General features: G+C 48.9%; 1 protein-coding gene across 2 annotated transcripts in view; it reads left to right on the forward strand.

Moving 5' to 3' along the window:
- Positions 1 to 24348, forward strand: part of SLCO3A1 (solute carrier organic anion transporter family member 3A1) — a 302473-nt gene that overhangs the window by 260253 nt on the left and 17872 nt on the right. For both annotated transcript variants that reach the window (XM_046008705.1, XM_046008706.1), the window contains exons 8-9: positions 9706 to 9881; positions 14534 to 14598. In XM_046008705.1, the coding sequence (XP_045864661.1) occupies positions 9706 to 9881; positions 14534 to 14598 (241 nt within the window). The remainder of the gene's footprint in view (positions 1 to 9705; positions 9882 to 14533; positions 14599 to 24348) is intronic.

The following is a 24348-nucleotide window of genomic DNA, read 5'->3' on the forward strand; positions in this document are numbered from 1 at the left end:
TCACCTTTCTCCTCCTTGAAAAAAACCTCTTCGTGCACGCTCCAAAGTCAGGACCCCCCAGCTTGCTTCACGTGCGGGCCCCGCTGCCTCTCCAGCCTCAACCTCGCTGCTCCTCCCACCGGTTGAAGGACGACGTGCTGTACTGGACTTCTGGGGGTTTCCCCGCACACACCCAGCTCTCCCTTGCCTCCAGGCCTTGGCACGCGCTGCTCCTTTTAACAAGGAGAGTCCTCTGTTAAGCCCCTCGGATGCACGATCCGATCGTTCTTTCCCTGCAGCTCAGAAGCCTCCTCCCGGCCCCTCACCTCCTCCAGGGGGGAATTAGCGCCCTGTCGTGCTGCTGTCCTCCCGCACCTGCTCCGTCTGGCAGGGACTGACCCTCCCACCCCCAGTCGAACAGGTTGTTTACTCCTGCGTCCAGGGATGAAGTTCTCTTGTGGACCCTTGCTTTTCCAGTGCCAGCTCGGCTCTGGATAAAGGCCCCAGGCTTCCCAAACACCTGGCTGGAGGCCCCCTCCTTCCGCCCCCTGCTGACCCCTCCCTTGAATAGCAATCGGCAGGCCCATAGGTTGGCTGGTGCGGTTTTCAGTACTAAAGCTCCCTGTTCATCCCTCCCCCACTCACAGCTTCCCTCAGAACCTGTGCAGATTGCCCATAACTCGATTCAATGTGAGTGAGTCACCAATCGAATAATTCTGTTTGCAGGGGAATCTGGTTAGGGCTAGTAGTTTCCTGGTAGACTTGCCTTGCTGCCCTGGTTTGGGTTTTGTTTTCTCTTTTCCTCGTTTCCTCTCTCCTTGAGTGAGAGCAATGGTAGTTTCCAGGACTGCATTTAATATGCAATTTCTAATTCTTCTCATTGCATATGACCAGGAGGGGTGACAAAAAAGATTGCGAGTTAATTTCGTATGCTTCCTTTGGCATGAATATATTGTCCAGATTGTTTCTGTACCTTTCACTCTCAGATGTAATTATTCCAGTGGAAAGCGTGTTGGTATGCCGCTGACTGACGGCTGGAAGTTGTAGCCTTTTGATGTACTGAATAATGGAGTGAAACAAAAAAAGAAAAAGAAGAAAGGAAGTAAGACTTATAATCAGCCACCGGTAGAATGTTGAAAGTCAGTCCAAGCCCGGCACCGCGTGTGCATGGGACTAATGATAGACCAATGTCTGTCTCCCCGTGCAGGCAACGGATATGCATCTCGCCCCTGTCTGAGCGGAGCCCTGAGGTGGTTCTGGGGAGGGCTGGGGGCCCCGTGATGGACGCTTGCAGGAAGTTCATTGTTTCCTCATGGATCTCAGAATCCTGTTTGCCTGTTAGGATTGCTTGAGAACTTTTGAAATCTGAGTCCTGGGCCTCATCCTTAGAAACTGATTTCTTTACTATGGGGTAGGATCCAGGCACCAGGAATTTTTTTTTTAAGATTTTCTTTATTTATTTGACAGAGAGAGAGATCACAAGCAGGCAGAGAGGCAGGCAGAGAGCCCGATGTGGGGCTCGATCCCAGGACCCTGAGACCATGACCTAAGCCAAAGGTGGAGGCTCAACCCATAGAGCCACCCAGGTGCCCCAGGCACCAGGAGTTTTTTTTTGTTTTTTTTTTTTTTTAAAGATTTTATTTTTATTTATTTGACAGACAGAGATCACAGGTAGGCAGAGAGGCAGGCAGAGAGAGGAAGGGAAGCAGGCTCCCCGCTGAGCAGAGAGCCCCATGTGGGGCTCGATCCCAGGACCCTGGGATCATGACCTGAGCTGAAGGCAGAGGCTTTAACCCACCGAGCCACCCAGGCGCCCCGGCACCAGGAGTTTTTAAAGCTCTCCCCCGCCGTGCATTTTTGTACGTAACAGAGTCGAGAACCTCTTTTCCCCTCCGGAGTGTCTCCGCCTTGGCATTGCTGACATTGTGGCCGCGTCGGTCTTTGTTGTGGGGGACTGTGGGACGCTCGGGAATATCCCAGGGCTCTTCGCATCCAAGGCCAGCGGCAACCCCTGCTCTTTTGTGAAACGACCTGTATCTCCAGATATTTCCATAGGTTCTGCTTGGGGGCCAAATCCCCCACAGTCGAGAACTGCTGCTCCAGGAGAAGGGATGGATTCCTCAAACTGTGCCTTTCTAGAAGCAGTGTCTAACCTGACCCTGAGCATCCAGCCTTCAGTGTCCTTTTCCTTCCCACCTTTATGTGGTCAAGCTCCGAAGAAACCACGCTGGTCACTGGAGGGGCCATATGAGCCTATTACAGAAGAAGCAAACTGATTGCTTATAGCCCCTCTCTGCCCCGTACATGGGCTTATTGGGGTCTGAACCACGGTTTAAGCAGTCTGTGTATTTCATACACAAAGCGGGATTCCTGGCCTCTCTATACAAGTTGGATGAGAAGGGACCTGACCCGGCACCCCTATAGGGCAGCAATTGACTGGAGCTCAGAAACGGTCAAGCCTACAGACAAGACATCCGATCCCCCTTAGCCACAGTCTCCGCCCCGGCCACCCCTTACACCTGGACCAGTTTTCTTCTCTGCTTCCTGTCTTGCCCTCAAAGGTTTGGAGTTTGCAAGCTCTCTCTCGTAGAGCCTGGCCCCATTTCCCAGAACTGATTTAAAAATCTATATTCATTCCGGCCGTGGCTTGTCAGAAGACGTGACCATTCTGAAATCAGTCCCAACTAGGGCATTGTCACCCTGAACATCTACTATATATCTCAGGCCCTGGACTAGGCATTAGAGATAGAGAGCTGGAAAGGTAGGAGCTCATGTTACTAGGAGATGAGACGTAATGTATTGATAGAATTTGTGTATAAAGGAATACCCATGGGCAACAGCTGAAAAGGGCATATTATAAAACAATATACAGATTGTGATCCCTTTTAGTAAACAAAAGGAAAAATCTAAATATTTGTACATCTCTACACAGAAAGATCTTTATAGAAGATATGTAGCTAGCTGTTCACAGAACATTACCTCTGGCTAGGGAATATAAAAAAATTAATTTTTATATGTTTCTTTCACGTTTTCTGCAAATTACTAAATTGGCCAAAACGAGCATGCATCCCTCTTTCAATAAGGAGAAAACTTTTTTATTAAAAAAGATAATAGCCCGACATTTAAGGATAGGTGGTTACATTCTAAGAGAAAGAAGCAGACACGTGGAGAGATCAGTGAACCTGGGGGGAACCAGGAATTATTTCGGAGCAGGTGAGGTGGGAAGGGAAGCGTGTGGATATTTTCGCCCAGAGGAAGAGCGGTGGCAGGATCCTTCTCGTGAAGGATGAGTGGGTGTTTGACAGTGGAGAGGCACAGAAGGACGTTACAGCGTGTGCTGTGTGTGTCCGCCCTGGACCCTGTGCTCTGGGGACCGGTTCCGGTTGGAGGGGGGAGAGAAAGAGGGAGAAACACAGTGTGGCCTGGTGCGCATTCCTAATGCCCGAGTATGAGCCCCATCCTTCCTCTTCTGTGTTCTGCCCACACTTCCTCCCTGAGGTTGCTGGAACCAAGCGTGGGTCTTCCCGCTCCCCAAAAACCAGCCTTTGTCTCCCCTGCCGCGGGAGATAATTAAGGCTCTGCCCAGATGTGTTCCAGCACCTGTGTGACAGGTTACGGGAGCAGAAGGCTCACGGAGGTCTTGCTTTCATCCCAGGATGTTTCTCCCTGGTATTATCCTTCAGCCAGTGACCCTGAAAGGGAACATGAGAGTATATTTCTTCTTGCAGTTTTTCAATATCCCCTTTGCCTTGAGGCACGTGGGTTGCTGGTGCTGTTCGAGATGAGCTCTGAGGTCTTTACCTAAAAATACCAGCTTGGGTTGGGCGGGTGCGGTCAAGAGATTCTAAGCTACAAAAGGATAGTAATGAATGACAGGAGAGGGTCTGAGGGACTTGGCCGGATCACATAGGAACACGTCACTGCTGGAAGGAAAATGTCCCTATCTGTCCCTCCCTCATTAGGCTGTCAAGCACAAGGGATCAGAGGTCTGGCAGGCGGCTGCACAGGGCAGTGCGCGTCTCAGCACTCTTGGTGGCAAACTCCCTCCCTCCCCTGCCCCGCCAAACTACAGAACGAGGGCCCAGCTTTTAATCAAAATTGTCATTTCTGCCTAGGAACTGAATACATTACAGAAAGAAAACCAGAAAGAGTGTTCTCGAATGTTGGGAGTAACTCCCTCCCGTTCAATACAGCAGACTCTCTGTGCCTCTAACCTCACCACCCCCGTACCTGTCCCCTTGGAAAAGTCATCTTTCAACCTAGAAATCAGCTTTATTTGTACCATTAATAGCAATTGCTGCATCGGTATTACACGTGGGGGGAAAAGACCCAAGCGTAAACAGGTTCATTTGCCAGTATTTTCGAAAAACACTGCTGAGAAGTGTTTTTTTTTTCCTCTCTTGTAATACGAGCTGTCAAAATAGCATGCTTACGATTTCCTGCATCCATAGAAAATTAGCCCAAGATTCTAAAGAGTAATTTTTCTATTTTCATGGTCTCCAGCTTTATTGTAGTTGTTTATCCCCATCATTATGTGAGCAGAAACATTTCTCAGCCTAAATTAATGACTGAATGTGGCCTCGGAGTACAATTTCCAGTGGCTGTACTATCTTCTTCATTGATTTCTTCTTTATTTTGTAACGTTCTTGAGTTCTTCATTTTTTTTTAGTAGATGATAGATTTATATTGTTCAGAAATCAAAAAGTGTAAAAAAGTGGAAACTCTCCTTTCCACCGCTGTCTTCCGTTCACCTACCATCCGACCCATCACTCTGCCAAGTAGTGTAATGACTATTTCTAGTTTCTTGTATATCCAACTGGACTTTAACAAGCATCTCTAAGGTCTTTCTTATTCTGTACCTTGTGTGGGGGGTTTTTATTGTCGCTCCTGCATTTTGGACAGCTGTGTGGTCTTCCGGCATGGGGATCTGTTGAGGCCTATGTCACCGGTCCCTGTGATGGGCACTCAGATTGCCGCACAACTTTAGGTCTCGAAAACAGAGTTGTGGCTGCTGTTGTGCATAGATCATGTTTTACCCGGAGCACGTGTGTCTGTAGGATAAGTTCTTATAGAATTTCTGAGTCCCTCCTGCTCTGCTCTCTGGATCGACACTGGTTCCAAAGGCCAGGCCGGGTCCTCTGTGAGCACAGAGGCCATCTGATTGTCAACGTGATCTATCAGGACGCTCTTATTTCTGGGAAGACAAGACCATAGACATACGCGTGCGCGCACACACACGCATCGGTATATGCCCCCAGACGGAGAAGACCGCCTTCCCTCCCACTGAATGGCAAACTGGGAAGATGTTCCTTTGAAACGGGGTGTTTCCCAGATCAGGGACGGTAAACCAGTCTCCTGGAGCCTGGTGGACTTTCTTACCAGTTAAACATACTGGGCACCAGGACGACTTTGGGTTTGTCACTTCACTCAGGCCGTGACCGTCTGTAGGCAGGTTCTGAGACCCATCTGCCACCGGCCGGACGGGACTGTTAAATCCAGACAGGGTGAGAATTCGCATCCCAGCCCCCGTCATCCCTTCAGCAGAGTGGATCGTTGCGTCATACCCAGGTCCGCTCTGTGTTTTCCAGCTTCCTGCTGCTCGGAGCCTTTGCAAGTTGAAGGGTTCCCATGTAGATGTCTGGTTAATATCAGCAGAAGCGCTGCCCCCCTGCTTCCTTTCTATTTGGGACAGTAGTCGAAACCCCATCAGTGGGAAGTCACCTGTTGTAATTATGGGGAAGATGAAACTGTGTGGTCCTCGTCTGTGGTTCTTTCCACCACATGTGGGCGTGTTCCCAAAGAGCTCCTCTGGAGCCAGCGTCCCCGCACGTCCTTTAGCATATGACATCCAGGCCCAGTTCTTGTGAACAGTGTTCCCCATCTCTTGCCATATGGCCACAGGCTCTGCCTGTTCCCTTAGATTCCTTCTTGGAAGGGTCGTAGGGAATTCCCAGCTGCCTCCCCCCTCCACCCCAGACCATGGGACCACCCAGGGGTTCCCAGTCATTGTGTCAGACTGAGTCACCTGCCCAAAAAGGAGACACATTCACCTGTCCTAGCTCAGACCCTCTGGCTTACCTCCTCCCTAGCCTCTTCCACAGCTCCTCTCAAATAAATTGAGTCGGAATAAGTAAATACAGGTTTGCCCAGGATCTCTGTAGCTTCTCTCCTGAGCACCAGCAAGCTGACGTCTTCACTGGTTGTATTTCCATTTCTGGTGTTAATGACCCTACGAGTGCCTCGTTTTTGTCCAGTAAGCTCGAAGCTGCCCTTGGCCTGTTTTTGTCTCCTCCCTCTCCCTGGCTTCATGCACTGTTACCTCCCTCCCTTGGTCTCGGCTGCAGATCCCATGGGGCCTTAGGTTTGCTCTCCACTCACTCCATTCCCAGGACACTGGCTTCAGGGACGCAGTCACCCCCTGGACCAGGCAGGGCCAGGCAATCGCTGCGTCAGACAGTCTGGGAGAAAGATGTCTCATTGTGATCCCGTTCCATTAGGGGCAGGAGCACAGACCGAATCCAGGGTGGGTCCATTTCTTAGAGCACAGAGGACCCTGGCAGTTTCCTTTCATGGTAAATATGACGGCAGTTGAGCCCGCGTCAGTATGGGGCAAAGATCTAGGACTGAGCGTAGGTCCCAGTTACAGATTACTTTTTAAACTCAACAAAGCTCACCAATCACATGGTTCATTCACCGGGTCCTGGCCTTAATCTCTCGGTTCCGGTACTCACATCACATTTGTAAGAGGCAGAGTCAGAGCTCACTTCCTAGGATGCTTGATGAAGCAGGACCACAGCCATCCCCAAGGGGCCTGTTCCTCACTTATACCTGTGAACTCTTTGGGTCCATGTGGTTCTCAGCTCTCCCAGATGCAGACCTCTCTCTTTTCTCACTGCAGGAATCAAAGACAGAATGATTTGAGGGTTTGAGAAGGAATTAGGATACATTGAAATGAACAGGACTTGAGATCTGTTCATTTGTTCGATAAATAGCTCTTGACTCCCTGTCATGAGAAAAGCCTTGTCCTTGAGAGCTGAGGATAAATTAGGGAGAAAAGCCACAGTGGTGTCTGGGCTCCGTAGCCCCATAGTCATGAGGAAAAAGCACCGGACATGGGAGTAAGGGGTTCCAGAGAGTTAATAGGGTACCATTTCTCAGGCAAGAGATGCAGAGATAGGGGAGGTTAGGGTGGGGGGGACATGCATCTCTCAGGGTTTGGTCAGGAGAGCAGCACCCACAAGTATGTTGGAGATAAAGAATTTAGTGTGGGAATCAGAGCTACTGTGAACATGGGCGAGTTGGGGAATTAAAATCTGGGGGGAGTGAGATGAAGGATCGGAGGACAGTCACTCCATCCCCAGAAGCTCCTGCTCAGGTGGGAACATGGGGGCTTGTGGGAAAATCCCAAGAAGCCGTGTTCACGTGGCTGCTGAGACGAAGGCGTGCCGGCCAGGTCCGCGGGCAAACAGTCACATCCTAGCGGTGGGCACAGGGCCTCTGTTGTCAGCAGGACAGGCAGAAACGAGGGCGGGTGTGAACACAGACGCTAGGGTCACCCGGCCCCTTCTGGGCACCTACACAGATGTATCATCCCTGTGTCTGACCCGCGAAGGGTCATGGCCTCTGTTTAACTTCTGCCTTCTAAATCTCACCCATGTCCCCATCCCCACCCCGAGCCCCTGTCCCGCTCCCATCCCTGCAGGGAAGGGGATTCTGGGGAAATAGCTCCCAGCGTAGCGGAGGAGTAGTGCCAAGCTGACAGGCAGAATCCAGTTCAGGGCGCTTGATCCCAGGTTCCGCCTGGAGATGGTAACATGCTCAGAGCCCCCGGGGCAGGACGGATCAGGTGCGTCTGGGAGGATTATGGGTTGTGGGGCTGTGGAAGCCAGAGAGGAAAGTGTTTCATGGGCATGCGCTCCTAGGGGCTTCCAGGAAGAGAAGAGTAGATGGTGGGGACAGAAGCCAGCCCAGCCGGAGTGAGGGGAGGCTTGGGGGATGAGGTGGTGAGTGTAGACAGCGGAGTGTGGCCGTGAGGTTGGGATCGGGGCAGGGGTGGGGGGGGGGGGACAGTTTCCTTCCCGGAGTAGGGAGAGAAGGGACATTTTAAGTTGTAGGTAGGGAGAAGTCCTGCCTCCTGGTCAACGCAGGGGAAGGTCATTCACAGAGGACCTCTAAAACGGTCTGCTAAGCTTCACTGGCGTGTGTCAGCTTCGTGAAGTGCTCAGGAGAGTGTCCCTTGGACTCAGTCCTCATAGAAGGAGGCGCCGGCTCCTCCTCCTCGGGGCTTGCAGAGGGCCCTGGCTCAGGGCTCATGGCCAGCTCAGCAGGGGGAGGCCTCTCAGAAGGAGATGGTTTTTACAGAAGCGCCAGGAAGTCCCCAGGCAGAGGTGTGTGGGAAGGGGCAGAGAGGCAAGGCTCCAGCACCACGGGGGGAATTACAGTAAACGCCGCAGGGTTCTGGGACTGGGCCATTTGCACAGAGGCACCTGCTCTGGGCACAACGCTTAGGAAGAAGGGTCCAGCCCCATACCCTGTCTGCCCACACCTCTGCCCCATGGGTAGAAGCCCCTGTGCAGAGCACAGCCAGATGGGTTGGCCCTGATGGGATTGGGGGGGGCACCTAAGAGTCTTTGGACACCCCTGAAACATCCCCTGTGGTTTGATGGGATGAGCAAAACCCCTACCTATGCTGTGTTCTGTGGGAAGAGAAAAGAGACAGGGAGGATGGACAGGAACGAAGACAGGAGGAGGCATGTGAAAGCCAAAAAGGATTTGTTTGACCCTCAGGAGGATTTTCCTTGGTGTGTGCTCTGAAAGCCAAGCAGTCCCGAGAAGAAAAGCAATGAATCATTTATGATTGTATTCATTAAAGGCCTCTGCACTATTATTATCGAACCTTAATTGGCTTGGCACTCACTTGGCGCTGCCTCTCCCCGCCCCTGCCCCTCCCGTTGCCATCAGAAATTCCTCTGATGAGGAAGGAGGGACCAGACCACGCCTGGGAGCAGGGGCAGCTGGGCAAGAATCCACCGCAAGATCAAATGGAATGCAGTCTTTTTTTTTTTCCCCCTGCTTGGATCAAGTATTAATAAATGTGTCTGGTTTGGGCTTTCGCTCGCTGCCCGTGCGTGGTCTGCGGCAAGCTCCTGGCATCCCTTAGCCCTCTTTGCTAACCCTGCCACGTGAGAACGTTCCCATTAAGCTGCCCCCTCCAGTGGCCCCGCAAGAGCAGCAACTTGGTGCGTGACAATGCACGTCCTTTGTTCCAAGTGCCACACTGGGCATTGAACCAACAACAATATGCAGGTTACCTGATTTACTTCTTTTAATACACTTCATTGTAATTATCACTGCATAAAAGAGAGGACAAATTGGCAAGAAATTATAACGTTAATTTGGCAATGTTTTATCATATTGTGCAGGCGCAGTTTCCTCTGTAATTGTACGGGGGGGACCCATTTGTCTAGGGTACAGCTCATGGAGGGATTCTGGAACGTGGACGTGAAACACACAGGAGATGGGGCACAGGCTCTTCTCCCCGTAAATATTCCTTTATTTGCATATGTTTTGCAGCCTTCTTAAAAAGCTAACTCGTTTATTCAGGCCTAATTAATGGAATGCCACAGAATGCATAATTGGGCTGTGACAGCACCAGCTGATGGATGGCTTTGGGTTCGGAAACGGGAGATTGCCCCCAGTTAAAAGGGCTGAACACTTGCGTTTCAGAATCTCACTGGCTGTGCGTGCCTCACGACCGTCCCGCCCGAGAACACGACTGTGGTTCCTGGAAAGTGCCCCAGTCCCGGGTGCCAAGAGGCCTTCCTCACCTTCCTGTGTGTGATGTGTGTCTGCAGCATGATCGGGGCAATGGCACAGACACCCTCGGTCATCATCCTTATCAGGTAAGCTCAGAGCCAGGGACTCGCGAGCCAGGCTTCCCTCTCGCCCTGCCCCTGCCTACCTCGTGGGCCCCTGCAGTCCTCGGGGGGCCAGAATGTCAGGTGCTGTGTGCGTCTCAGAAGCCAGCTTCCCCAGGCTGATAGGGGTCCATTACATCTGACAGGACCTCACAAGAGACCAGTGGCCCAAGGGCGATGGTGCACTTTCATACCCTCCAAGAGTAGACCCTGCCGGTGATTTGGAAAGGAACCGTGGTCCTGCGTCGATTTTTACGGAGAGCAGCATTATTGCAATAAGACGGAAATGGCACTGGGCTAGCCAAGTCCTCAAGTCCATCACCCGTCCCACCGCGGATCATCCCACATGACCTTGGGCGCATTTTCCCTCAGAGGCGTTTCTGAATTGGGGCCGGGGAATGATGTCATTGGTCCCGCTGGCCTCCTGCGGCGGTGTGGGTCCCAGGGAAGCCATGGGTCTGCCAACAGTGACCTTGACCTCTCTTGTACAAATAGATGGCTGGAGAGGGCAACCAGAGTCTGTGACTCCCTGTGTCCCGGGACCTGTCCTGGGGGCAGGGGGGCTGCCTCCAAGGGGGCCTGTGGAGTCATCTTCTGAGTAACGTGTACATTTGCCAAGTTATCTAGAGTTGCTGGAGGACCCAGAAGTGAAATGCTCCATAACCCAGAGTCTCTGTTGAACCACAGGAAGTGGCAGCAAACACAGGCCCACCGTACTGGGGTGTGGCTAGCTCACTCCTAGGGGCTAGAAATACAAGTAGGAATGCAACGCTTGAATGTGACCTGTGCCGACCCACGTCCCCAGCTGCTTTATCCAGCTCCGTCTTTCTCCCCATGCCCACCGCGTTTCCCGGTCTCGGTTATGAATTCCGAAGGAAGAGTGTTTCTGCAAAGTGCTTATGTTCTCAAGGAGGTCATTAGCAAAGCCTTGTTAATGTGCAGAAGCATTAAGGCAACAATAACAACGTGCCATTCTGTGCTTACTAAACTTGAGAAATCAGTGTTAAATATTCACACCCAGCGCTTGCAAGGCTGTAGCCACGCTGGTCAAATCCCATACTGCTGGGAGCACTGAAAAGCCCATCGCTCCGATTTCAAAGAAGCACTCTAGCATTGTGAATTAAGAGTCATAGAAGTGTTCAGATTTTTTATGAGGTAACCCTGCCTCTCGCCACTTAGGAAAATACTGCTCTACCAGAAAAACAGCTCTGTGCAGATAGATTTTTATTACAATGTTAACTATAATAGCCGAAAAACCTGAATTGGAATAATGAATTAAATTATAGTACTGTACCATAGCTCAATGGGATAATGAAAATCCTTAAGAAAGTGAAAACTATTTGTGGAGTGAACTATTGCATTTAAATTATATAGAGAGATTAATTATGTAAAATATGCATGTGGACAAAGCCCGTCAGGTCCTAGGTATGGGTCTGGGGTGGCTGTGTTCCGGGTAACTTATTTTTCATTTTTAGAAATTCCCGTGAAGTTATATTGTGTTGGCCACGTACAAAAGGCACCAAGGTGCAGGAAGAATGACCTTCATGACCATTAGCAATGCCTAGTCCCCTTTCTTTGCTCCCCATGACTTCCGTACAAAAAAGCCAGCTCACTGTTTGCGACCGGCAGAGCAAACACAGAAAGGTGAAATCTTTTTTTTTTTTTTTTTTAAAGATTTTATTTATTTATTTGACAGAGAGAGAGAGATCACAAATAGGCAGAGAGGCAGGCAGAGAGAGAGGAGGAAGCAGGCTCCCCGCTGAGCAGAGAGCCCGATGCGGGGCTCGATCCCAGGACCCTGAGATCACGACCTGAGCCGAAGGCAGCGGCTTAATCCACTGAGCCACCCAGGCGCCCCAGAAAGGTGAAATCTTAATCACTTCCAAGTCCAGCTTGATAAACAGCTCTTGGAGATTTTCAGGAAACTATTTTGATTCCTTGGGCTAGATCAGCAGCAGGTGGCCTGCATGGCCTAGACTGGGTCTCGGCCACCCCATCACCCCACGCTCTGCTGGGGCCTGCGAGAGGCACAGACTCGTACATCGGGTCCATCAAGGTGAACGGAGTAACCCCTTATTCTGTCACCATCCCAGTCCACTTTGCCATCCTAGATGTTCTAGGCAGACACGAGGGCACAGCCCAGGCCTGTGCCAGCCTTACCCCGTGCCAGAGTGATGGCCCCACTGTAGTGCACAGAGCACCCCTAGGTGAGAAGATAAGCTGACCCTCACTGAGCCCCTCTTTCGGAGCCAGCGCTGTGCTCCTGTTTTAATTATGTGTTTACGTCCTGATTAGCATTCCCCTTCTACAGATGGAGAGGTGGAGGCTCAGAGTGTGTTTAAGCAGTATTCTCAAGGTCATCAGCCCCTGAGTTGTAGACCTAAGCCCCGACCCCTGGCGTTGCCCAGACCTTTCAGTAACATTCAGACCCAAACCTTCCATTTCTGCATAACTCAATCTGAGAAGGAAGACTTCCCCCGTGGGAACCGGTTCCCCAACAGGATACGACGGGAGATCTTAGCACCTTGCTCATTTTTTCCCTAGTGACAGGAGAGCTGAAAGGAAAGCAAATTTCAAGTGATAAGTATTCTAGCTCATTACGCCAGCACGTTTGCTTGAGAAGGAGAATTTGCCTTTATTTGGGTGTCTTTCAATTCAGTACCTTCAAGGGAATGTGCAAAAACCAGAACCTTGGAGCAGATAACAGCTCTGAAGAACTTAGATTTGGAAACAAGCGTGTTCTGAAGAGAACTGGCTGTGCTTCTGTCCAGAAACGCTGATCTCATCGTTGATGTTTTTCGGGTATCTGGCTTCCTCAGCTGAAGACTGGTTTTCCCATCACTCAGAGAAAGTCTGCTGGCCTGTATCACACTCTTTATAATTAAGAAGAAATGGGTATCTCCCCAAGAATAACACATTTTTAGTTTTCACTGAAAATCTTAGAAATAGGGCAGAGACTGTAAAAACTGCATCCATGTTCCTTTGGGTTTGATGACGTCCTTTGGCCGCTCTGCCAAGAAGCCAAAGACAGGCCCGCCTAAGGCTTGAACCAGGTGGTAGGTCGTTGGATGGATAGCATTGGATGGTGACACGAATGACTTCTGGGGTCATGTTAGAATATAGTTTCAGCTAGTAAATCTACATACAGTCAGGTTATGTATCCCGGGTATTAGATATCCTAGGGGACTTAAGATAACCAGTGATGACTTTGTTTCTAACATTTTTTCCTACAGAATTGATTGCCTAGGTCCTCCCTGTGCTGCATGGGTCTTTCCTGGTCTTTCGGCCTCCTTGTGTTTTCAAAGTGAGTTCAGTGAGCCACACTGGACTGGTTTTAGGCCTAGCCACGTCCTTCCAGGGGTCATAGTTGTGTACTTACCACCCCATTTCCCCTAGGGACTTAGGATGGGAATGGCATAAGGGGAAGTTTCTCTGCCAGTGCTGTCCTGAAGCAGGTGTGCATGTCGTCCGCCAAATACGTCTCCCTTCACATCCCCTCTCCACCGCGTTAGAATTTATATATTACTCAGTACATCGTCGCTGTGATGTGCTCACGATGAACAAGAGGCAGGTCATCCCTGGACTCAAGGAGAGAGGACAAGCATTGAATTAATACTAGTTTTTTTTTTTTTTTAAAGATTTTATTTATGATTTATTTGACAGAGATCACAAGCAGGCAGAGAGGCAGAGGAGAGAGAGAGGAGGCAGAGAGAGAGAGGAGGAAGCAGGCTCCCTGCTGAGCAGAGAGCCCAATGTGGGTCTTGATCCTAGGACCCTGGGATCATGACCTGAGCCGAAGGCAGAGGCTTTAAGCCACTGAGCCACCCAGGCACCCCGAATTAATACTAGTTTTAAGGGGAAGAGGCATTTCAAAAAAGATGTGTTATCAGCTGGGAGGACCCCTTTATCTGGAATGGTCATCATTTCCAAACCACCTCTATCTACTGTCACACTCATCCCAGACAATGTTCTACCCTGAGAATATTCTAGAAAATGTGCAAGAGACTCATTCTAAGGGACTGTTTTAGATAAACCAAAGCCGGGGTGGTTGAGTCATTTCAAAACAAAGAACCAAGACCCTAAGACCTTGTTCCAATTTAACCTTTCCAATTTAACCCTGTTCCAATTTAAAAGGTAGTGGTATTGGATATAGATGAACGGGTTATCTTGCAAGTGGTCCGTCTGTGGAGTCAAACCAATGCTCGTCTGGTTGATTTCACAGAATAACCTTGGAAGGACGAGGGTGTTCATGGTGCTGTTTGTGAAGCATAAGAGACATGGTCTTCCCAGTTCATATTTCCCCGATACGTGTATCCTCCCAAGTTAAGACGTTTTCCTATCCTGGCAAAAGCCAAACGCTTTTCAATGAAGACTTGAGAGACCACATCTGCCTGCCTTCCAAGGACAAGATTAGCCCCATTATTCACACTTTCAAGTTCCTACACTTATCTTGTCATTGCAGTTAGTTCCTTTTCAGACTTTAAACCGAAAGCCAAAAAAAAAAAAAAAAAAAAGGACCCCAAAAACTATTTTCTGAAGAATGGCTCTGATGGACGGCCGTGGAGGACTCTGGGGTCTGTTAATTAAAGCGGAGTGATAAGAATCTTCCTTTCTCCTCTTCATCTCTTTGCATGTAGGACAGTCAGCCCTGAACTCAAGTCTTACGCCCTGGGAGTCCTGTTCCTCCTCCTCCGTTTGTTGGGTATGTATGCTCTCTTTATTCCTTCAATAACGAATTGGATGCTTATACCCAGGTGAGTAAAAGTCCGCGACTTTGTCCCATTTCTTGAGCTTTTTTTTTTCTATGCAGTTTAATAACTATCAGTAAACAAGAGAACCTTAAAATCTGTACCTTTTGCCCCGGGTTGAGACCTAGCTTCTTTCTGGATACCGCCAAGTTTTCCTTTTTTTTTTTTTTAATATTTTATTTATTTGACAGAGAGAAATCACAACTAGGCAGAGAGGCAGGCAGAGAGAGAGGAGGAAGTAGGCTCCCCACGGAGCAGAGAGCCCGATGTGGGGCTCGATCCCAGGACCCTGAGATCATGACCTGAGCCGAAGGCAGAGTCTTTAACCCACTGAGTCACCCAGGCGCCCCCGGCCAAGTTTTCCTTTATATAAACTCTGTCTCTGTGCCACACTGAATTCTCAGAGGCATAAGAAGGGGAAAATGATGGCACCAAAGGGAAAAACATTGGATGGCGTAACATGGCTCCCTCATTAAGCAAACCCTGGGCAGCTCGTGAAATGCCTCGTTTATGGGGCCGCCAGCTGGGACAGAGAGGCAATCTTACAACGCTTCACAAATGGAAACTTTGCACCCTTTAAATTTTTCCAAACTGATTGAGTTTATTTAACTTGGGTTTCCAGGATGGGACAAAGGTGACCTTCATGCTATAGAAGGTACATTCCAAGGTCTGATATGGATAAAAGGAATTAAGTCTAACCCTCTCATTTTTAAAATGAGGAGATAGAGCACAGGAATAGTCCATGGTTCTCCCTGGGTCCTAGGACAGGCTGAGGCGAAGCTGGAAAGGCTCAGTGGGTAATTCAGCTGCCAGGCATGCCCCACCCATCTCCCCCTAGACCTCTGTTGCTTTATGAATATCCCTAAAAAAGTTACAGGGTAACTTTTCCCCTTGAAGACTAGTGGTCTTCTTTAATGGTCATTATATGGTAAATAAATGTGCAAAGGGAGATAACCATGGTGTGTATTTTTAGAGTAAAAATTAAACTCCTTATTCTAAGTGTATCACTGTAGACACGCACAAAAACTCAGACCTAGAAATATTTATGAAAATGTTTGTAAAACATGAAAAATTGGGGGTGGCTCAGTGGGTTAAAGCCTCTGCCTTCAGCTCAGGTCATGATCCCAGGGTTGTGGAATCGAGCCCCGCATCGGGCTCTCCGCTCAGCGGGGAGCCTGCTTCCTCCTCTCTCTCTGCCTACTTGTGATCTCTGTCTGTCATATAAATAAAATCTTAAAAAAAAAAAAAGTGCAGCTCCTTTAAAAAAGAAAAATTGGCAACCCCCCAACGTCCAGCAGCCAGGGAATCAATTACATCCATTATGATTCAGAATTCCGGTAGGATTTATGGCCCCTTCTAAAATTCTGGTAAGTATGTATAGACTTTGAAAGGGCACATGACCTATGGAAGGGGAAGAAAAGTTATAATATACTATATATTCAAGTGTTTTTAAATATAAATATGGAACAATATTAGAAAGCTAAACAAACATGGCATGTTGTTGTCTGGGTAAGAATATACATTTTCTAAATGTTTTAAAATTTTGAATGAATACGTAGGTGCCTGTTACATTTATAATGAGATGAATTCCTGTATCATTGATATCCAGAAGAACCTTCACGCCCTGGTCGTTCATAAGGTCCTCCCTGGGGAATGGCAAGTCCTGGGCAAATGCACCCCTCACTTCCTTTCTTGGCCTGTAGCAGAATATTTCCAGCGGGCTGCTGTGATCCTTCCTCCCATGCCCAGGACAAGGTCTCAGCATCCTCTCCACCATTACCAATCCATGGATAGGGGTGCACAAGGGAAACTTAAGTGGCGTTTTTTATCTTTGATCTTGTAGGAAACAAAAATGCCCTAGGTATGAAGATACCCAGTTAAGACAAGTTCAGTAGGAATTCTAACTAAAACATTTAGGACTCCCTGTTGTAGTGGCTTCTAGAATTCTATAACCACAGGGTAATCATCATGTTGATTTTTTTTTTCCTTCTACCCGGGAGGGCCAAGTATGCATGCATTGTAATGTCTCACCCCTGCTGCCTTGATTTGGGTGGATAAAGGAGTATGTAACATCACATAGCAAGTTGGGAACCCTTATTTCTGTAAATGTTAAAGTAGTTTCACATACACATTCATTCAACAAACTAATATTTATTGAGCACCGTGGACCGTGCCCAGGTCAGTGGGCACAGCTCTCCTCCCGGGAGTCCCCTTGCAAGCTGACCAGGGAAGGCGGGACTGGCCCATCTGTGGAGTTGCTCTAAGGGAATCTCTGTACCTCTAAACAGATGCTGAAGACTCCAAAAATAGCTGGCAAGAACAACAACAAAAAAAAAAGTTACCCTTTAGAACAACTTAATAGCACAAAATGGAAAAAAAAGATTTGTAAAATATTTCTGAAATGATAATGAAAATTACAGGACACTTGCAATCAGAATGAAAATTATAGCACTTGTATAATGTGACACCGTTAAGATCCTTGTACGTTGCCCCAAAGCAGTTCCACGTTTGTAGGAATAATCAGCCAAGCACTATCCAGAATTGCATTTTCCAACTTCTGTGACTGATCCCCAGCAAGAGAGAAGTTTTACATTATGGTCCAGTACCCACATACGTATGCATGAATATAGCTGAGACAAAAATTTCACAAAAATAGTACCCTTACTTTGTATGTATTCTCTTCTCTTCCATGCTTTTTAAGAAGTTGGTCATGACCCACGATATTGATTTTGTTTCCCCTTTATGGGTCACCATCAGAGTCTAGAGAATTCCACTCTAGCAGGATACGATAGCGTCCGCTTTTCCTTAAAAGCAGCTTCTCAAAGAGGTCTTTGCAATTGCCTGATTCCATTTCCTGCAGCACCCAAGAAGCTTAACTGCCATTACTGTTAACGAGGGGTCAACCAGGAAATCAGATTCCACGACCCTGTTGGCCTTTGTGATTGGCCCTGTAGATGGGGAGTGGGAACTCAATGGAGCATCACCGTTTGGTGTGGCAAGATACAGGAGGGCAGCAACACGGGTGCAGTGGGGGCAGGGGTGTAGTTCTGAAACCATGTGGTGTCTGCCTTAGACATGAAGGCTGAGCAAGAGGTATGTAGGTGAGCCAGGAGACTGCTTTATATGGAGGGCCTTGCAGAAGTAAAAGCCTGGGAGGGAGCACCGTGTTTGGGGCTGCAGGAAGCCCTGTGTGGCGGGAGTGGTATGCAGGGCAAGCTGAGTCTGGCAAAAGATGGGGGAGGGGTGGGCGACCACCAGGAACGTGATCTGAAGGGGTGGCTGCGCTGACCACAGGTTTGACCTTTATCCCTAAGGCAGAGGAAGTCATGGATGGACTTGACCCAGGAAGTCACCAGGGGGTTGTGCCTTTGAGGAAAGCCCACCGTGTGCTGTAGGGAGAATGAGGTGGTGGGGACTGAACAGTAAGCCCCCGGGACCACGGGGTAGCTGGTGTAGTATCTGATGGCCTGGGTGGGGGAGGGACGGGTGGAAGGAGAACCTTCCAGGCTAAGTCTCTGAAGGGAAGTGTACACACTGGACGATGTAAGAGGGAAGAATTCACAGTGCCAGCTCTTTAAAGAGGCTCGGATCACATGATGAGTGGGGACGTTGCTTATTAAAACAGGAAGACCCGGAGGAAGAGAGATTTGGGAGTGGCATAGACCAGCACTGTGCAGTAGAACTTTCTAGAATAATGAAAATGCTCTATATTTGCATCACCTATGGCTATTGAGCACTTGAAATGGGGCTTCTATAAATTTTAGTTTTCACGGAGTTTTATTTGAGCAGCCACATGGGGCCAGGGGCTGTGGTGTCAGACAGTCTCTGAGGCACCGCTCTCCGGGAGGCAGAACCTGAGGCAGTGGGGCAGCATGGGGAGCCCACTCTTTCCAGATTCTTGACTGTGCAGAGCATAAGGAAAGAGGGTAGGACCAAGAAGTGAGGTTTTTTTTTTTTTCTTGTTGCTATAAACACCAGTGGAAAGGAATTGATAGAACAGGAGCAGGGTCGGTAGTGGCAAGGGTGGGTGTGACTCAGGGAGCTTCCCCCGCAGTCCTGGAGCAGCAGAGGGATCGTGGTTGGTAGTATCAATGGCAGGTGTGCTAGAAGGAAGGTGGGGCAGAGAAACTAAGGATGATAGCCAAAGTGGGGTTAAGTGGTGGATCAAGGCAGTAGACAGGATCGGGGAGACAGGATAAAGCCCAGGGTGGGGCACAGCCAGAGAGGAAAGGCAGTAAAAGGCTTTGACCTTGAGAAAGAGTTGATGAAAGGTGAGGATGAGGAACTGCTTGTCCATGGAGAAGTCACCCAGGACAGTGGCAAAAGTTGAGTGGGGAGAGAAGGATCCTGACCCAAGTCCGTAAATACAGAGTAAACGGAATGTCCTACTCATTGCAGAATTGCTGATGCATTCAAATCTGCCTTCCTTCGTCCTTTTGCAAATGCCCTGATCACTGCTTTTCTCTCTGAGTGTTGGCAAACCAACTGCTTGAAGGTCTGGTCCACAATCTTGCCCCTGGGGTCTGGTGCATGCTGTGGATGTTACACCAAGTGAAATTAATGGAAACAGATATGCACTGAGATCCTGCTACGTTCAGGACCCTGTTCAAGATGCTGCAAAGTACATAAAAATAGGCAGGAGCCAGTATCCTGCCTCCATGGGGCTCCACATAGGAGAACGAAGCAAATATCAGGGATATATAGGGCTGGATAGATAGGTCTGGACCTGGAATTTCAAGGGGGAAAATATTTTACTTGGTTAAGTAGGTACCAGTGGGGAGCAAATGACAGATAAAGATAGGAAAGTGGAAATGCATTCGAAGTTCTGATTGAGGGAGATCTGCCTGGGAGCAAGGTGGTTTTTCAGGGTGAGGTACTAGGAAGCGAAGGGAGAAGCAGCAAACGGGCAGAGCAGTGGAACAGTAAAAAAGGCAAGGACAGGTGCAAGCGCATGGGGGAGGTAACATCTATTGAAACCCCCCACAATCGACTAGAGGAAAGCACGAGGGAACCAACAGAAACGCAAGGGGAAGCTTCAGTCCCTGGGGACTGAGCGTAGGGAGAAGCCTTACCCTCCATCAGTTGTCTCAAGGGTATTGTCGGGGCTGGGCTGGCCGGCAGACTCTCCTCCCACAGATGCCCACTCTCAATTTTCAGAGCACCCGCCAAGCAAAAAGCACAGAGAACGTCCTCCGGGTGCACCTCTGGACCCACCTGTCTTTTCCTAAGCAAACCATCCCTGTGTCTTGAGTGATTCAGGAGCTACTCCAGGAGCAGCGCATCTGGGAAACTCCGGATGTGAGCTCGTCAAACAGTCTTGACTCTGAAGAAGTTCTCCAGGCAGGTGGAAGAAATGAGTGTTTTGGAAGAAGTCAGCACAGCGTGCGGGAAGCCGTAATGGAGAAACCACTCCGGCTGGTCAGGGATGGGGTGCATGGCCCCTCCCACTCACCTATGCATCTGTTTGCTAATTCAACAAACATCTATGAAGCAATGATGTGTCCGACATCCTGACGTACCACCATCACCCAAGATCCACTCCTTACCTGTGCTAAGGTGGTGCCGCATTTTCACCGTGGACCCCTCTGCAGGCAGGGCCAGCTGGCTTTGCGTCCCCCCCGTGCCATTCCGGACCGGGTGGCCTTTGGGAGGTTATTTAAGCTCTTGAGCCTTCGTGACTTTAACAAGGAACCCAAGAATGAAATGAGAACAAAGTAGCACCACCCAACGTCCCAGATTTAAGAAAAGGGACTGTCAAGTACCCAGGGTCCGTGCTGGCCGGTGCCAATAGTCCAGTCCCATCCTTGGCATTGCTGAAGCAGAGAGAATCTGTTTTCCACCCACCCTCCCAGTAGGACGTGTGCTGTACATGACCATAATTCTGTTAGGTTGCAGAGGGATTCCACGGTAACTTCAAGTCTTAGCCGGTAAGCAGCAGAAGAATGGGTAGATTTTTTGAAATGTAAATGGCAGAGTCATTTTCAGTTATTTTGTCCCCAAAAGGTACGTGAACTTATTTTTCTTACAAAAACCTTTAAGCTCACCTTTAAGTTTAGACCAAAGGCCAACTTTTTCAACCAGGGGACTGAATTAAATAGCCAAAATAAAAGACCGTGGGGTTTAATCTCCATTAGTAGATTTCAGGAAAACAGAGACCATTTCCTTGAACAGTAGTGCAATTTTTTTGCATTGAAACATATATATATATATATTTGGCTGCTGTTTGGGCCAGAGTGTAATAAGAAGACTTAATCCCTTTCTTAGTCTCTGTAGTAACACAGAGTGTCCAGATACCTCCCTGACATGCAGCGGGTTCCCAGCATCCCAGTGACGGGACGCTGGTCCATGCCCACTCTGTCCGTGAGCTCCTCCCCAGGAGACACAGGGAGAAGGGAAGGCAAGAGGGAGAGGATGCCGCCACAGCCTCCAGGAAGGACCATGTTCTAAAATATTGCACCATTACCACCGTCCCTCCGTATTCTTCAGGAACTGGAGGACGTAATGGTATGAAGGTGCTCAGAGCAGCAGGATCGCTAATTTACGCCTTATCCACGGGGCTTCCCTTCTGGAAGCAGCTGATTGTCTCTCACACCGGACTTATTCTTATGGCATGAAGGATTCTTGCCAGTCGGGGTCATTCTCAGTGTCTTGGCTTGAAGAATATTCGGCAGCTCTTTTGCTAAAGAGGATGCTGTCAAGGGGCCACGTTTCCAGGTAGCCAAAAAGCAGAAAAGGAACCAGGTCTGTTAAGAGCCTGCTCCACGGGGGCCTCTCAGAAATGCCGTCTCATTTAATCTGTATGAAAGCCCCCTACCAGAACTCATTTTATGCCTGTTTTAATAAACAATGCAACTGAGATTCAGTGCAGTTGAGTGACTTCCCAGGGTCACAGGCTCCCACGTGGAAGAGTCGGAATCCAGAGTCTGTCCGCAGTCCCTAAGCTCTCTCAGCCTCCACACCACCAAGAAACCTGCAGGTGTGAGCTCCGTGCATGAAGATAGGCAGCTTCCAGCTCTGTCCTGACGAGCATCTGCCCGTAGTGCTGCCTGAGATGTTCTCCAAAATACTGAGTTTGCTTACAAAACAGTCTTGCAACCTTCTCAATGCATTAACAACCCAGGAGAAGGGAGGATTCTGCACTTTGCAAAGATCAGAACCTCCTTATGTGTGTGTTTCCCCCTCCATGCTTTGCGAAGATCAGAACCCTTACTGTGTTTTGCCTTGGAAGGCTTCAGAGACAGCCCTCGGCCAGCCACCAATTCCCAGGAGCTTAGCGGGAGGGTAAATAAGATGTTTTCTATAGCCCTGGAAATCCCTGATAAGAGGCCTAAAAATCTTCTCTTCCAATCAACAAAACTTTGAATTAGTAAGAAGGAGATTATTGGGTTTGGAGTTTGGAAATGTCAAGCCTGGGACAAGTAAGTAGTCTCCCCCAGCTTCAGTTTCTCTGCATATAAAATAGGGGGTGTTCCAGGGTTACGGAGGGGCTTAGACTATCCAGAGAGTACCGCCCCACACAGTGCTGGGGAAAAGGGGTAGGTAACAGAGTTGTTACTGTGTTAACCTTAACAGTGAAAGTTATTTACCAGCATAAATGGGTTCATTCAGGAATAAGGGAATTGCAGTTTGGGACCTACGAGCTACTGGCAAAACCACAGGCAAGTCCCATTGTAAACAAAGGAAAGGAACTTTATCCAGAAAGAGGAGGAGGTTGGGAGGGGTTGTTTTCAAGGAAAGCCAAGTCCAGCGTGATGATGGGTCCTCAGTGGCTGAGTTGCTGGGACAGTGGATTTCTTAAAGGAGATGCAGTGTCCTTGATTCCGTTTCGGTGCCCGTAATTGATGATTCTTCTGCTGGGGCCTGTAATTGATTGACCCTGTGAGTGGCATGCCTTCTTAGTCTATCTTCCCCACCCCATTTCAGCGAGGTGTCCCTTTGTTTCTATATGTTCGCCTTTTGGTCAAGATCTTTCTCCAGAAGCTTCTCTGAGCAAATGTCAGGTTTTCATAGTTCAGTGGCCTTTTTTTCCTTGTGCCCGTGGCAGTGGGGACATTGTGCAGATGGGAAACCTACTGAGGTCATCCCATTCAAGGAACAAGGACAGGTAGCAGGAGAAGTCTCAGGCAGTGGAGAATCGTGTCCTTACTGGGTACAGTGTTTTTACGTAGCTTTGACAGGCAGTAAGTACAGAAATCAAAAGGAACATGACCATTCCAGATTGCGTGATGAGATTTTGAAACAAGATCCTAGATCGGAAAGGAGCCATCTGAAACTACTTATTGGCCCTCACTCCAGCTTAGGGAAGGAAAGTCCCACTTCAGAGACAAACCCCAGAGTGACATCTCTTTCCTGGGAGTCCCTCAAAGCACTCATGAGAACAGAACAGTGGACAACTCCGGGTCCCCCCTGAAGAATTCACCACGTGCATTTTAGAAGCTACGCTTCGTGTATAAACACAAGCAATCACGGGTGAACTTTTTGCAAAACAGCGAAATTTCAAAGACGTTAAAAAGCAGCATCGTTATCTCAAAAGAAGTGCTGGAACTCAGAGATGTTACTAATAATCCAGTGAAGCTGAAAATCCAGAAACTGTAAATTTTGAGTAAGACTCTAGAGTCCGTTAATTTCCAAAAGAAAAAGACAGACTTTGTTGAGCCTAGAAACTTCTCACAGGCCTGGCCCACGGATCCCTTCAGATGTTGGCTGCTACGGTGCCAGGAAATCTTTAGTTTCAGGTCACCAGTTGGGGTGCAGGCCCAGTCAGGGTTTGGTGCTCTCTTTGGATGAGTCACGTGAATCCAGGAATCTGTTCTCTGGCATTTGGCTGCACAGTGTTGGTTAATCAGTGCGAGGTCGAAGAGAATCTTTCTGGAGGTGTCTTTTCCTATAGAGCAAAGGTTGAGGTTGCCAGGGGTGATGTTCAAGGTCTTCATCTCCCAGGAGGGCACACTGAAAAGATTGTTCCATTGAAGCATGGCTGTTTTTATAGATGCAGTTAGGCCTTTACAGTACTGAAGTGTATCTGACCAGCAGTGGGCCAGCATGTTACCAAACTGAAGCTGGGCTTCTGATCGCTCAGTAGGCCGATACTCCAAGAGACGAGTTTGTGACTGGAAGGGAGCATGAGCTTTATTCAGGAGGCTGACCAGGTGGGAAGAAGGCAGGCTCTTGTTCAAAAGGCAACTCTGAGGTTTCTACCTGGCGCTGAGGTTTCCAAAGTTCAGGGTCATCAGCCAAGGGAATGCAGTGGCCTGGGATATTTTTTCCGTCACAGGCAGATGGGATGCTGCTGGTGCAGACGTTCTGTCCATGCTCAGGGAGCCGGGTCCTGTTTTGCGATGTGCAGGAGTACTGTGATCTCTGGGGTCAAGGGCAAGGTCTATAGCAACCCTAGAGCCTGGCAAAGTTCTGGTCCTTCTCAAGGCCAGTGGTCTGCAGATCTCCAAGTTAGTTAGTTCTGCTACAAATCAAGGGACTTAGGTCAGCACGGAGGAGCACACTTGCCTCAAGTTAACACACTCCTTAAGACCAGGAAGAGTGCTCTTACAAAAGGAGGCAGGAACCGAACACATTGGAGATTCTGTGACTGTCCCACCTGGGGTGGAGTTGAGATTTAGAAAGCAAAAAGCAATGCTTTCAAGCCAAGGTTTTGGGAGAGCTACAGATTTTGCCAGTGGAATGTTCCTAGCACCATTAGTCCATTC

Source organism: Meles meles, chromosome 6 (genome assembly GCF_922984935.1).
Source record: "Meles meles chromosome 6, mMelMel3.1 paternal haplotype, whole genome shotgun sequence".
Lineage (NCBI taxonomy): Eukaryota > Metazoa > Chordata > Mammalia > Carnivora > Mustelidae > Meles > Meles meles.